Source organism: Diadema antillarum, unplaced genomic scaffold, assembly GCF_040938485.1.
Source record: "Diadema antillarum isolate AM-2024a unplaced genomic scaffold, OU_Dant_1.0 seq00000927_RagTag, whole genome shotgun sequence".
NCBI lineage: Eukaryota > Metazoa > Echinodermata > Echinoidea > Diadematoida > Diadematidae > Diadema > Diadema antillarum.
Genome location: NW_027271778.1, coordinates 1347821 through 1364641, shown reverse-complemented (window position 1 = coordinate 1364641; position 16821 = coordinate 1347821). Strand labels below are relative to the sequence as shown.

The following is a 16821-nucleotide window of genomic DNA, read 5'->3' as shown; positions in this document are numbered from 1 at the left end:
ATGACCAGTCTGCTCCTCCTCAGTATTGCATGTTGATCCATTGACTTGAGTGATATATATTCACTAATATATGGCTAGCTTTCTTGCTAACTTTCTTTTTTCTTCAGCACACTATTGACAAACCCCACAAATACAGAACAAACAGCCCTCTCACAGAGTAAGACAATTGATTTGTAATTAATTTTCGAACAAAATTACAGTGTGCACATTTGTTTGATCCATACTTAGTTGCCATGATAATCATAATCTCATAAATCTGTTTATTTCAAGCTCAACTGAGATTGAAAAGACATATATAAAAAGTTGTAAAGAGAATAAAACAAATCTTTGCCCAGCCATCGGCCACTCACAGCTAGAGAATGTAGCAGACGACATCAACACATCTCGATCCCACAATGCAATATTGCTTGGCTACCACCGGAAGTTTTCATAGTGGAACTGTCGTCCCACTCGCTCGAAGTCGTCGGGTGTGATACAATTCCGTTATTTTTCTGTTTTCTTGCACATTTTTGAGAAAATTTTCCTCTTGCCAACTGATTCCCTTATATCATCTCACTGAACTTCAAAGTATACTCCAAAATGCCGGGAGAAGTGCCCAAAATACCTCAGGTAAGAGAACCAGCGGTAAATTCCAGTCTGTGTAGTCCCATACATTTGTTTACATGTTATAATGGAGGTTTGTAGCTGCGTGGTGGAGCCTTCGGCCTTCTTCTTCTTCTTGTCGGTAGTCTGCTTCCTTCAACCTTGAAGATTCTTACAGAACTTGGTGACAGTGTGTGTCATAGGGGTAAGGTGCATGTGACAATCATTTACAGGGTGAAAGTAAAAAACTGCCTCGAAATTAGCTGCTAGCTAGAGCTGCCTTTCATTCGTCAGATTGAGAAGGAGACGAAAGGTGTTGACTTAGCTGAGGAGGCCGTCACATGGATCACAACATGCATTGTCTGGATCTGGGAGGGCATTCCAAGACCTTTTAATCGTTCAAGGAAAGAATGAGTTTTGATGTTGTCGAGTCCAGGATGGAAGGTTGAGATAACCGTGAGTGTTCACACCTAGCTCTCTGAATGGTCTGGTGGATTTGGTGATGAAAGCCTCACAGTTCAATTTGAACGGTATGGTAGGTGTTCAACACACCGACCGGGTCCATATCGGCCGACCGCGCACTACTAGTATAATGGCATTGCGTGTACAGAAAGAAAATGTACGCATGGGTCTACGCGCAACGGTGTCCGATTCTTCACTGGGCTACGCTACCGAGTAAAATGTGGCGAAAACAACTAGGTCTAAGTATTCCCTCTAAATTACCGAAATTTAGCAAAATCGAATAAGGTTTATCGTGTAACTACATATAACTAGGCCTACCATTGCTGACTCGTTGTTAGATGTAGAGTATCCTTCCGTAATAAATTTGACGATTTTGACCGCAAAATTGTCACCGCCGCTTGTACGATCGTGCACACATGTTACACATACACATAACATAAACATTTTGTCGCTTGCTACCATATGACCGTACGAGTTGATGCAGAAACGAGAAATGAATGTGAAAAAACAAACCGCCTCATCTAATTTATTTCAATTACGATGAAAAGTTTCCTAATGAAAATCAATTCAAATTCATCAAACAGTCCTTCAAAAGTAATATCGAAGGATTCAAAATATATTCAAATATTATTTGGGGAAAAATGACGGCTAGAAAAAAAACAGCGGCCTGTCGAAAAAAACGCATTTAAGTGCCCTTTATACGTATTGTCAGGGTGGTCGGTTGAAATGAGCAGGGCAACTGAGTGTGGAAAAAATGACACCCCACGCGTTCGAAGCCGCCATCTAAGAACGCGTACCTCAGATCGCATTTTCAGTGCGCGCTTGTGAATCGGCGGAGTATTTTCTCCACACATGAGTAAAATCTCAGGCAAATTGTGAGATTTTTCACGTTTCTATTGATAGCAAAACGTTAGGTGGCCGGTATTATGAACACCCAACCATACAACTACAAACAAACTGGGTGTGTATGTGGATCTTGTAGAACATCACAAGACGGAGATGTTTACGTCACTCTTGTACTTGTAGTGATGTCCATCCGAGCTCCTGCGGCATTGGTGATACACTTGATGTATTCCGGTGTCAGTACAGGGCATATCTAGCTACCCTCCATTAGCATTGGATCATCTCAATCTTGCTGATATTCCTTGCAGTTGATGGATCCCATACACCACAGTGTCAGAGGAGGCATATTCCACTAGAGCACTAGAGGGGTTAAGGTGCCGCTTACCCAATCTAAACAGACAAGACCAGTTTAACATGTATTAGATCTAAGGCAATAATGCAACATAGTTATTTTTTTTTTCTCCCTTATTGCAGGGCTGCACACTGGCGCCGGTCCGACGGTCCCAGACCTGTAAAAGTCACTGTCGGACCCGTAACTTTTCAGGAAATCCACAAGTTACCGGTCCGATATGACCGGAAAAAAATAGCATCGGAGGGGTCAGTAGAAAGAAAAAGAGCAGTCCCGATCAATGAGAAACAGAATGCAATATATCGCATTGTTCAACAAGTTTTACGCAAGTTTTCGTTCATGTCTACCGGTGCAATTTGTACAGTAAACATATTACTCAGTAGTTTTGAGCACTAGCAGTCGACCAGATGGTTATTCATGCTTGCTTGCACATTGGCGCTGCTCAGGCACTGCCATGCCATGCAATACATGCAAAGCTTGTACAATTTAGCTGCTGAAATGCATGTAATTCCCCGACCCCCGTTTCGTTTGCTTGCGATCGGCAGTCATGCCAGACAAGGAGCATTGAAAGAAGCGCACGCATTTCTGGGTCAATTTACTCATGATTTTTTTAACGCAAGATCGATCCGATTCCGGCTTCGCAGCAGCGTGGCAGTTGACATGTTATTACTAATTTACTTGTGCCGATTTTTAGAAAAAGTGACAACATATTCAGCAATACAGTAAATAGATCTGATTGGGTTCATTTTCATTTTACACAGTCATTTCACTAATGAATGTTTTCATTCATTCAGAATGGTCTCATAATGAAGATAGGCGCAAAAAGGATCCCCAAATCGGCCCTTCCGTGTACTTTTTAAGAACGCATGCACAAAATGTGAAGTGATAACCGGGAGAAAAAAAAATAATGAAATCATCGCAGTCCCGCTGACATATTTGAGGTAGAAATCGTCCAAAAAAGGATCATGAATTCGGCCGCGTCGTACACCTTTCAAAAGCTCATGTATATACGAAATGCGAAGAGATTATAGAGGAGGAAAAAAAAATAAAGGACACATTTGGTGCGTGCATCATAAAAGATTACAGCCAAATAACAATTCATGATATCAACGCAATCCCGTTGAAATTTGAGGAAACTATAGGCGCAAAAAGGATCTTGAATTCAGTCCTGCATGCCGTGTTGGTTATCAAAAAGGCATGCACAAATGCGACGAGATTATCGGGAGAAAAATAAAGAACACATTTTTACCCTTCTGGTGCGTGCATTACAAAAGATTACAGCCGAATAAATTCATGAAATCGTCACAATCCCACTTATATTTGAGGTAGAAATAGGCGCAAAGAGGATCGTGAATTCGGCCGTGTCGTATACGTACCTTTTAAGAACGCATGTACGAAATGCGAAGAGATAATATTGGAAGAAAAATAAAGGACACATTTTCAACGCCTTTTGGCACTTGCATCATAAAGATTACAGCCGAATAGTAATTCATAAAATTATCGTAATCCCGATGAAACTTGAGCAAACAATAATAGGCGCAGTAAGAATCTCGAATTCGGTCGTGCATGCAGTGTACAATTTTAAAAACGCATGCACAAATGCGAAGAGATTACGGGAAGAAAAATAAAGAACGCATTTTCAACCCTTCTGGTGCGTGTATCACAAAAGATTACAGCCGAAATAATTAATGAAATAATCACAATCCCGCTGATATTTGATATAGAAATAGGCGCTACAAAGATCGTGAATTCGGCCGTGTCGTATAGGCATACCTTTTAAGAACATATGTACGAAATGCGAAGAGACTATTGGGAGAAAAATACAGGACACATTTTCAACCCCTTTTTGCGCGTGCATCATATAGATTACAGCCAAATAATAATTCATGAGATCATCGCAATCCCGTTGAAGTTTGAGGAAACAATAGGCGCAAAAAGAATCATGATTTTGGGCCGTGTCGTATATCTTTTTAGAACGCATTTACGAAATGCGAAGAGTTTATCGGGAAAAAATAAAGAACACATTTTCAACCCCCTTTGGCGCGTGCATCATAAAAGATTACAGCCGAAGTAATTCATGAAATCATCGCAATCTCGCTGATATTTGAGGTAGAAATAGGCGCAAAAAAAGGATCGTGAATTCGGCCGTGTCGTGTACCTTTTAGGAACGCATGTACGCAATGCGAAGAGATTATTGGAAGAAAAATAAAGAACGAATTTTCAACCATTCTAGCTGGTGCGTGCATCACAAAAGATTACATCCGAAGTAATTCATGAAATCGTCACAATCCCGCTGATATTTGAGGTAAAAATAGGCGCAAAGAGTATCATGAATTCGGCCGTGTCGTACATCTTTTAAGAACGCATTTACGAAATTCGAAGAGTTTATCGGGAAAAAATAAAGGACACATTTTCAACCCCTTTTGGCGCGTGCATCATAAAAGATTACAGCCGAAGTCATTCATGAAATCGTCACAATCCCGCTGATATTTGAGGTAGAAATAGGCGCAAAAAGTATCATGAATTCGGCCGTGTGGTACATCTTTTAAGAACGCACGTACGAAATTCGAAGAGTACTTATCGGGAAAAATAAAGGACACATTTTCAACCCCTTTTGGCGCGTGCATCATAAAATATTACCGAAGTAATTCATGACATCGTCACAATCCCGCTAATATTTGAGGTATTTGAGGTATTTGAGGCCCTGCATGTATGCGTGTAGCTTTCAAGAACGCATGCACAAATGCAAAGAGATTATCGGGAGAAAAATAAAGAACCCCTTGTGGCGCGTGCATCAGAAAATATCACAGCTAAAATAATTCATGAAATCATCGCAATCCAACTGAGCACCAAGAGTGTGAATTACGCAGCAAGTTAAAGTAACGCATACGTGCGCCGATGTTTAGAAAAAGTCACACCTGATTTTGATCATTATCATTTTACGCTGTAATTCACAAACAAACATTCAATTCTTTTTTTTTTCTTATTCTTTTTCAATTTCAATCTTTTTCAGCAATGCAAGATTACAAAATATTAATCTGTAAAATGTAATTTTTTTTTTTTTTTTTTTGGGGGGGGGGGGGTAATAGTAGTCCATCAAAAACAAGAAAATAAGTTTGCAAGTCATTTAATGTTTGTTTGGGGTTTTTTAGGTTGTTGTTGACCGGTAAATTTTCTGTTCGGACCAGTAAAAAATGGTAAAACGGAGCATTTACTGGTCCGACAGAGACAGGTCGGACCGGCAGAAAAAATGGGTTAGTGTGCAGCCCTGCTTATTGATTTGAATTTGTTTTCTTTTAATGAAAACAGGATTATGTAGACTTAGGCGTAAATATTCACAATTGAAACGCGCCTTAAAAATCAAAGCAACGACAACCTAGATAAAAACTTTAGTCATTTTACCTAAGTATATAGGGAGGCTTATGTGTGGAAATGAGAGATAATGGGAGGACCTAGACTCTCCAAACATATGATTGGAATGCCATTTTCCATAGTGAAGATATTGTGATGACATTAATGCTCTTTCATTTTCTTCCACTTTTCCACTTTAGCCCAGAGATCACAAGGCAAAGATTTGTCTTTGGTGAGTTTCATATGAAGGAAAATATTACTGTTTAATTATCATCATTATCCATATAATACAGCTGTATACCTATTACCAGTAGGCACCTAAAGTTGTTGTTGATGTTGTTGTTGTTGTTGTTGTTGTTGTGGTTGTTGTGGTTGTTGCTTCTGTTGTTGATACTAAAGATATCTAAACCTTTATATGTCTGATAATATCTAACCTTAGACAAGAAGACAAGAGTTGTAAGTTGTTACAGATGTAGTAAGTTTAGCTTGTTTGTTTTTGTAATGTTTATGTGTGCGTGTGTGTGTGTGTTTACCTTGTTCTTGTGAGAGGCTTGAATTGGGATATTTTCATGTGTCTCTTCAGGCAACTGGACATATATTTTATACCAGGCATATGCCCATTTGTTCAGAATATTCAAAACAAGTGAAAAAGTGCCCTGTTTAGGCCCTTGTGGCACCTTCGTGGTTCATAATGCACCTGTCCGTTCTGCATATCTAGTGCCTGCATGTTGGCAACTAGTACTTCACATTATTCAGTTGCCAATTTGGGAATTTCTATTAGAATTATAAAAATGTAATACAAATCTTTGTTGTGTATACACCTATACACCACATGAAGCCTAATCTCTTTTTTTTAGCAGCTAAACTTGATTTAGGTATTATTTTCTGATGGTGTTCAATTTCAATTAATCATTTTATTGGAATAAAGAACTAGAATAAAGTGTTAGAAACAAATAATGGAATATGTCCGATTACCTTAAGCAAACCATCATATCCCCAGTTGAGGCATCTCATAAAAAGGAGTTTGTGTTTGCATGGGTGTATGTGTGTGCAATTTTCAGTGCCAGTATGCAGACTAATACTTTAGTAATAATACAATACTAAAATGTTATTTCCTTTCTTGTGACTTCTTGATGTCGATGATATACATCGTGTACATGTTCATTAATGGATTACTGACTGTCTACACATCTGCTATATTAATGGTTCAAATAAAGTACAAGCCTAGCCATCCTCTGACCTGTTAGCAATTTTGCAGTCATCTGTGGTAGTGGTACAGAATATCTGATTAATTCACTGAACATAGATCAGGGTATTCATTTCCTAAAACTTTGTGCTTTGATTGACAGGGCGGATTTGGATGTCCACAAATCAGAGGAGATCAAGGAAGCTGCCAGCATGGAAGAAGTCAAGATGTAAGAATTTCTCAATGTCAGATTGCAAACATGAATTCTTCCAGTGATATTGGTGTCTGCCTCAACAGAAATGGTGACTCTAATCCATACACTGCTAGCTGTTGGACATTAAGTGGGTCAAAGCAGGAATGTTTTATCTTGACAAAATTTGTACTTACAATTTATTATCAACTAGAAATCATCAGATTTAAATATTTTGCATAACATTTCAGCACACTAACAAAGAAAGAAATGTTAAATCTCTTAGATTTACCTTCTTGCCTTTACCTTCATATTTCGTTTTTTTTTTAATACACTGTACCTGATCTTTTTTTTTTCTTTTTTTTTGGCATTTGTTTGAAGAAATTGTTTTATCTGGATGTGTGATGCATTAGACAAGCACTCATACAACTCAACTTGTTAAGTTTGTACTTCAGTGACAGCAAGTTAAACATCTACATTATATAACCACTTTCTCCACAAAAACTAATTGCTCCGATCGAAGAAAAAAGTTGTTGCAGCAGTAATGAATCACGTGGCCAAAACAAAGTAGTAAACAAACAAGCATATATGTGAGTATAAAGCTTAGCCAAGAAGATGAACCTTATGACAATGTACTGTTTCTTCTTTTTTTCCTAGCATCTTAGCAAATCACTTCAGTCTGAGCGACTACAAAGAAAACCCCCGGTCAGCTGCCTTGCTGGACTTGTACTTCTACGCCACACAGCATGCACTCAACCACAACTTCTCCAAAGAGCAGCTATCTGCGTTCTTTTCCATTGTGAAGAAAACTCACATGGTTTGTGTGGGTGAGTATTGTCATCAAAGACAAGCTTTAACTCAGTAATTTGCTCATCATGATTCTTTGGAAAAGTATAATTTTGTGTGTATCATGTTTGCTGTTGACTAGTTTAACAGACCTATGAATTTGGGTTATTACCTCCGCCGAGGTAGGAGGTTATGTTTTCATTACCGGTGGTTTCTTTGTCCATGTGCAAAATAACTCAAAAGGTTGTGAATGGATTTGGATGAAACTTAAAGGAAAGGTTGAAAATGACACAAGGAACAGATGATTAAATTTTGGTAGTGATCCAGGAACTTCTATGGATTTTATGAAGGATTTTCAATATTTTGGCAGGTTGGGTCAACGAACTTCATGAACTTAGGAGTTCAAGCTGCGCATTTTGGAGGTTTTCATACGCGCACTAAAGTGCATGCTCTAGTTTCTGCTAGGGCGAGGCACGCACGCGCACGGTGCGGCTGGAAGTCAATGATGTAACAAAGAGCTTCTATATTGGGAAATCGGGTGATTTCCAGCATGCATAATCTGGGTGAAAATCACTGATCTCTATGGAAGAACAAGATCATTGGTGGAAATTAGCTGCTTGGCGGAGGTCTGCGCTCTCAAAGTGCTTCTCTAGTTTTGCCATGTAAAGCAAGCTTTACCTCTAAGTATTGTCTAAAATTGGGATGCAGTGGTACTCCACCTCATGACTCCCATTGGTTTGTACACAAAATAGTGTAAGTTTTTGGTCAATGATTAAATAACATCAGCCCCTTCCCCCTGAACAGTCATCACAGGTAGATTATCTCACCATTATGTGAAGGACACCAGTTTTTCTTTGTGATTTCATTTCAAGAAATGAAATTTAATGAAAAATTTTTGCAGGCTTGTGGGAGAGGTGTGAGGGGATAGCATCATCACCTACTGTGTATGCTGAATATTTCGCGAGGTTTATATTTTCGCGAATTTCACAAGTCAGGTGCTGTTCATGAATTTAAAGGACAAGTCCACCTTCATATAAATTAAGATTGAGAGAATGCAGCAATATTAGTAGAACACATCAGTGAAAGTTTGAGGAAAATCGGACAATCCGTTCAAAAGTTATGAATATTTTAAGTATCTGCGCAGTCACTGCTGGATGAGAAGACTACTACAGTGTATGATGTCACATGTGTACAACTATATACGGAAAATAAAAAGAGAATTTCACAAAACTTTACTTTTTGAATAAAGAGCACATTTCTTCGACTTGATACTGACGTATGTTAAGGGTAATATTATTCCCCCTGCCTTCTGAAAGAGAGAAGTCGAGTGTTCTTTTGTTATGCGAGAAAAATGGAAATATGTTGAATTTTCTTTATTCTTTCTTTATATCGTTGTACTCATGTGACATCACAAGCTTACTTAGTCTTTTCATCCAGCCGTGACTGAGCAGAAACTTCAAAAATTCATAACTTTTGAATGGATTGTCCGATTTTCCTCAAACTCTCACTGATGTGTTCTACTAACATTGCTGCATTCACTCAACTCACATGTCTATGAAGGTGAACTTGTCCTTTAAAGAGGCACTCCGATCCCGACATGAATGTGACATGCCGTATACATTCTTCGTTCAGTAATATACTCCTTTATCGCGAATATTACCACTTGCAAAATTGTCGGGAAGTCCCGATTCGCAAAAAATTAGACTCGCTAAATATATGGCGTATACAGTATCTGATTTGAATATGTGGTTGCAACTAATATCACTCTTTTATGGTGACATTGGAATTGTCAACAGTTCTCTGACTTTATTTGATACCCTAATTTGATGAAACTTCTTTCATCCTGCATGCTTTGATATACCCGGCACTCTATTCATTAAAGCCAACGAGCACTTTAGGCATTATGTGGCTGGCTTATAAGTAACTTTTGTCCTTAGATGATTGCATTTCACTTATCCTGCAGAAACCCCATTCGGCAATGTGGAGCAGTGTTATGACTACTTCAGGGAACTGGTGCTATGCCATGCTGTGCTGGTAAGTCTTCAATGTGTCCTGTGATTCATGTATGTACTATATCGGACAACCCATATACATATAATTACGTATAATGTAGGAAATCAAGGAGATGTACATTCTAACAATGAATGGCTACAAGTTACATAATGAAAGGTTGTGTCTACTGATGGGACAATCTTCTTTTCTTATTAATACGATAGCAGCACTCTAAATTTATATGAGTTGTTCATTGAGCATGTGGCCTTCATTTTATGATTTTCAATGCAAAGTTTACTATACTTGTGGTAGTGATTTGATTATCTATTGTGTGTACAAGTCAATATTTGTACAAGAGTACATTATAGGTGCAGTTCTATAAATTTTAAGAAAATATGAACTGTTAACTTCCTCAATATGTAGAGACCACCTTGGAGTGTGAACATTTTCACACATGAGCACGTTCGGCTGATCATCGACTATGTGGTGAACACATACTTTCGTCACTTCAAGCTGTACAAATACGTCTTCACACCACTAGTGCGACTTGACCTCTCCATGACCTATGACGGGATGCCAGAAGAAGAGCCCCAGGCACAAGGTAAAGACTTCTAAACCTACATAAGGTGGCAGCAAGCACATGTGGGCACATGAATACATGCACAAATGTATTGCCACATTATGTAAAGACTTTCACTGTAGCATTCCTTCATTTTGCAAATCTCTAAATTTCGGGGGGGGGGGGGGGGGGTCCATAGACTGCCAAAGGCATTAAATTACTAGTAGTCTGTTTACTGTTTAGTTAATGAATTGCTCAACTGGTTTGGTTCAAATCTAAATTGTAACAGTTGTGACAAAAGCTTTGTGTATTATGTAGGTGATATTTGTTATATGGTCAGTTTTACAGTAAAGGGTGTAACTTTGATGTGGCAAGGGTCAAAAATTGAAATTGTGTTTCCATTTCTATCTTTGCCTTTATTTTATATAGGAATGTCTATATTTTCAATATTTTGCCATTCCAGAGCTTAATTCTTAGGCTAAATATAAAAAATGAAGTGACTATTATGGAATTTTAGATAAATTTAGGTAAACACAACAAGAATGTTTTGGTCACCCACAGCAACCAAATGAAGATAAATGGTGAATGTAATGCAACTTTTCATTTGCTGTGAACATATATTTGAAATATCAAAACACTTTTCCCCCAACAGATATTCGCTCTTGCAATTATTTGGATGTGAACTTCAAATTCCAAGGTAAAAATGGTACCTGACAAACTATTTTTAAGTTAAAAGAATGTTCTAGAAGCAAGAGCCACTCTAAACATAGCCCTAAATTATCTCTTGGTAACAAACATTTATCAACCCAAATCCCAAAGAAATTGGATTATTTTTGACAAAGTTGAAATTTTCAGACTTGTGAGTTTCGGAGGCTTCAGTTAACAAACTAGTGTGTTTCGGAGGCTTCAAAACTGCTAACACAAAGTTCTAGTCCTGTATTCACTTAAAATAATAAAACCACAGTAAGCAACTATCACTACATGCTAGAATAACAACAGGGCATCAATAAAATGTGAATAACAGTATACAGATGTACATTTTATGGCAGTACATAATGTTAACTCTTCATACTTATTATCATTAGGAAATTGGCTTCCACAAAAGTGAATAACAAACTGTGTACACTGTGAGCAATGCTCAGTTCGAATTTATGACATTACATGAGGCAATATGATTCTAAAGGAAACTGCAACAGTAGCAATAAAAGTACACTGATGAGGAACATCTTTTTTTTTGTGGCTTAAAGTTAGCAGCAAAGCATGTTTCGGAGGCTTCATCATGACTGTTAACATGCAAAAATGGTCCATTTTAAGGTGATATGAAGTACATTAATGCAGCTGATTGTTTCCAAATAACTAACAATGTTGTAAACACGTAAAATAGTATTTATTTGTATGCAGAAAAAAGACTTTCCAACATATATGTTAAAGGTATTAGCCCACATTTGCAAACCCACGAAAATCGAAACTGCATAAAATAGGTCCAATATGACTTCAAGTACAAGTTATAACAGTAACATACCTCACCTGTTGCTCTTTGTCTATACCATTCGATAAAAGAGAGAAATTTATTGTTTTAAAATCAATTTTCAAACCGGGTCAACCCGACCCAAAATCGAATTACAAGCGCCGGCTAGCTACGTACATGTAACTTACACTTGTATCGCATGCATGTAGTACGTACGCGGACTGGAGCTATAGCGAGCGTTATACGCATGCATACGGTGCATTTTCATTTATTTTTATGAAAGTAATGGACTAATTGGAACAAATTTTGCACAGGTGTTACTGCAATCATACCCAAACTCCATGCTAACTATGAGACCAATTGCTGCAGGTTTACAAATGTGGGCTAGTACCTTTAAGAGACAAAGAATATATTTAAATCTTTATGCTCAGTTGTATAGTATTACATACACTGTATTTGCATATCCATGACTTTGGCAATGCAGAACATGATTAGGCTACACACATGTACAGCTGTATGCATTTGTCAAACTTTTCATCATAATGCAGTAAGAATTACTTTCAATGAGTTACACATTGTAGAACTGTAGCTTTAGACTTAATGCAAAGATTATGTTTGCTTGCTTTATAAGTGCAGTTTGTGGGATGTATATCGACATAAACCACCCATCATAATTGTTTTATATACATGTGAAATCAATTTCAACTGTTGATGAGAAAGGGATAGAAAATAGACTATGTGATGGCATGACCGTTAGATTACAACATAGCATTGTAAAATATAGAAAGGGGAAAAAAGGCTTATAAACATTCTTTTGCATATGGACCATGCCTGATATCCCCTACTATATCAAATGCAGTGATCATGGTCATTGAACAGCAATCTTAAACACTGATCAGCCATTCCATTTAAGGGTCATCATCAAACTGTCATCATCAAAATGGAGTTGGAATAATCAATATATTGGTGATATTATCATGGAGCTCAATAGAAATTGAAATGGTCAAGATCCCATTCATCTTTTTGAATTGCCTGTGGAAAAGATAAATGTACATACCCTACCCATGACTGTGTATGAATTTGAATTAAAAAAAAAAAAAAATGTTCACCAAATGTATAGTTCCCTATAATATATGATAGTTAGAATTTTACTTTCTTTTTCTGTGGTATACAAGTCACCCCTGTTTCATATCATTTTATTTATTTTTTTTTTAATTCTTCAAAGGCTTCTTTTTTTATAGTTATTTTTATAAAATTCCAGTTTGTGTGACTCCTGTGACAGCTAGGAGGCCTGTTTTTGAAGGTACGCATTGAGAAATTGCTAACAGAACTTTTACTGTTTCTAAAAATGACAACCTTTTTGGCAAAAAATTAAAAAGTTTGTTAGAAACCCACAAGTTTGTTTTAAATAGTAAACCCACAGACTACAGTTTTAACCCTTTGAATTTCAAAATAGTTAGGGGCTTGTAACTTTTTCCAGAAAAGCCAGGACTAAACAGATTATAAAGATTTCAATTATTTCAATATTGTTCTTCATGAACATAACTTCTCCAGTCACCCACCCATGTAAACTACATGTACCCCATGGCAACAGGCTATTTATAAGTAGAGGTCTATATGTCATTTATAAACAATCCTATCCCAACCATTACTGTCCATTTACTGCACTGAGAACTACATCCGCAAACATGTCATAGAGTCTCTAACATGTTTGTGAAGAGATGTTTCGTAACACAAGTTACATTTTGTTTAATCAAAAATAGTCAAGTGGTCACTGCCAGCATAATAAAGTATGGAAAATAGGGTATAGTATCAAGATTGTGTTGCACCTACGTAGCATGCATCAAATCTGACATACAGATTGACATGAAAAACTGTCTGAATGAAGTAATCAAATGTCAAAATTCCAAAACAGTACCCTGTGATCCAAGTCACACCACAGAAATGATAATCTGCAAGATGTTAGCTATTTTCAAATCCAATCACAAATTTATTGATTAATTACTTTCCTCCAAATAAGTATTGGAAATGAAAGCCAAAGAACTTGTTAAGAAATGGAAAGCTGAAAAAGTCAAGATTTTAGTGTGGCAAAAACAAATGCCATGTGAGTAACAATGGAATGGATTTGTCAATGGGTTATAAATGGACATGTAAAAGATTGTGTTTCGAAACTACAATGTATTACACTCAGATGATAGTGAGTCGAAAGTGTAAAATCCAAAAAGTATATTCCACCATTTGCTCTTGATCATGCATAAAAGATACAACCTTAAATTCAAAAGTAATATATTTCTTAGTTAAGTGTATGCTTCCCTCTTGAATAACCATCTATTAAAGTCCTGGAATCTTCAGGACAGGAATAGTGTTCAGTTCTTTTAAAAAAGTGTATTTAACACTAAATAATCAAGTAATTGTTTGGTCTTCATTAAAAAAGTCTAACCAGTCAAAAGAGTGATACAAATATGGTCACAACGCTTCAACTTCTCTCAAGAGTTAAAATGAGTTATCCAACTTAAGAACATTGATGTATCCACAACTACTTGCTTTGTTGCACTACTGTTGCATGATGTGGGCATGCACGCAAGCTGGAAGTCACTTTCATTACTCACAATATCTAGCCTGTTCCATTGTTTCAAAAGGAAACCTACAAAATAAATGTTTTTCATACATTTAAACAACTATCTACACCTTGCTTGGGGAATCATTAAGTCTCATTCAGTCCAAACAGTTATTTGATAGACTTAAAATTACAAAATTGTAATCAAAACATTCCATTTACATGCTGTTAACATAAAATGAAGCCTCCGAAACATCTGGAAAATTAATTTGGTATGCCGTATGTTTTTATGAAAATCATGTATGTTATGTAGAAAGTGATGGGTAAATTGTGTCTTTTTTGGTTGATACACACTGTTTAAACATATTTGTGGGGCAACATCCTCATCTGCCAATATTTTATTGCTGAATGAAAAGGTGAGTTATGTGTGACACGTCTGCACTGTTTAAGAAAAATAGGTAAATCGTATAGTAAATCTATATTGGTGAGTAAACAAAGCCGCCAGAAAACTGAATGTGATTAAATATCTTTAGATATGTCATAAGCGATCATTGGGTGGGTGAACAATAAATCTAATTTGATTTTGTCCAGAGAAAATCACAAAAATGCAGTGTTAACATCCTTTTGAAGCCTCCGAAACCACTTTTTCTCTATAAAGTGTATCAGCTCAAAAAATTATTGCAGTATCATAATGTTTTTATTATTTTTGTTGTCTGTCCATGTCTGTTGATGATTTCATGGCATAATTTGGGGCAGACACTCAAAGAATTTATCAGAAATGTCAAATTAGATGTTTTTGCTGTTTCGGAGGCTTCAATGCGTCTCGGAGGCTTCATGTGTTAACGGAAAATTTGTATTGTCTTCTATTTTCTGAGAGTTTGGCGGATCTTAACTATTTTTGGTCTATTAGGTTAGGGCCCCATATCCTACATTTTGACATATAGATTAGGTCGCTTCTCTTATCTATATTCATATTATTTGACTAAACACTTTGTTTCGGAGGCTTCAAAACTGCTAACGGAAATTTCACTTGAGGGAATTAAATTATCACAAAATTTCAAATAGCCCTAGAATCAAGTAAAATTTGATGTAAGTCTAAAGTTGTAGCTGTACCTTACTATTTTCAGCATAAAAGAAAGTAACCAAAACACATCCACTGATCATTACTGTCCATCAAAGTTTGTAAACAATTGTTAACGGAAAATGAAGCCTCCGAAACCTCAAATTTGAAGTCATAGTATTCTAAAACAAAGGGCCAGATACAAACCAAACTAATTTGGTCATTTCAATTGACCATACAACTATGCTTTTAACATAAAAAATTAGATCTCTGCAGTTGCTGTAGAAAATTATTAACATTTCAAAAATGTTATATAAATTTCAATGCAACAAAATAGTCATTTTTAGGGTACATATGTGACTGTCAAAACAAAACACATCAATACCTGGACCTGATTATGCTACCCAAGGTGGCTACTCATAAGGTGACTCACATGGGAAAAAATCTTTGAGATCTGTAAATCTATGTGTTCAGGGTGGGCCAAAAGGCTAAAAATTGAAAGTTACACCCTTTACCGTGAAACTGACCATATGTAAGCTTTGGGTCGCAATGCCATTTACATGTATAATCTGTCTTTCTGCTTTTCACAGAGGAAGAGCTCAATTTGATTGCGGAAGAAACAGAAGGGGGTGTACAGCAAGACCAGGAACAGCCTGTTACAGAGGGAGGAGATCCAGAGAAGCCACCATCCCCTGAAGGTATGACTATCATTGAAGTGTCTCCCCACTAGTACTGTCCATCCATCCTAGTGCATCCTTGTCCCTATTATGATGATGATGATGATGATGATGATGATGATGATGATGATGATGATGGTGGTAGTATTGATAAGTGATGATAATGGTAATCCTCATCATAATTACTATTGCTAGTGCAGTGAAAAGTTATCAAACAGGTCTTTTCGATGTAACAATGACTCAGTGCTTGCAGATTTGTCCTTGAGTATATAGTTGGCATATAATGTAAAGAGAAGCAGGATTCAAATGTGAAATGCCAAAATTTGAAGTAAAGGCTAACTTCGTCAATGATTTTTTTTGTTTTTTTTCATACTGAAATGAACATTAGACCTACCGGTATCTACAAAATGAAATGATTGTGAGAAAGCTTAATCTTATTCTTTTGTTTGTTTTTCAATTTGCAGAGGAAGAGTCAGAGACCACCAAAGAGCTTCGAAAGTTGATCACAGCACAGCTGAACGAAGAGCTCTCCAAGCTCCGCATCTCCCTGTCAGATCAGATCCAGCAAAACAACGAGTCCCTCCAGAAGAAGCTATCCCTGGCTGATGTCCCTGGCAGCGGCAAGGGGCGGACGTCTAGCAAGGGCAAGAAAAAGTAGATGGCACCCACTACTGCAGAAACTACTTTCTTGAGAACATTATTGAGGATCAGCAATGGGATACAGTAACGTCAGCTTTGATTCTTGGATTTGGACTTGTG

General features: G+C 37.0%; 1 protein-coding gene across 1 annotated transcript; it reads left to right on the top strand.

Annotated features, from left to right (window-relative positions):
- The first annotated feature begins 579 nt into the window (after positions 1 to 579).
- LOC139741421 (cilia- and flagella-associated protein 119-like) lies at positions 580 to 16720 on the top strand. Its single transcript, XM_071652007.1, has 8 exons — positions 580 to 609; positions 5788 to 5819; positions 6937 to 7002; positions 7621 to 7790; positions 9713 to 9783; positions 10165 to 10342; positions 15976 to 16083; positions 16527 to 16720. The coding sequence occupies exons 1-8, from the start codon at positions 580 to 582 to the stop codon at positions 16718 to 16720; spliced, it is 849 nt and encodes a 282-aa protein (XP_071508108.1).
- The last annotated feature ends 101 nt before the right edge of the window (positions 16721 to 16821 follow it).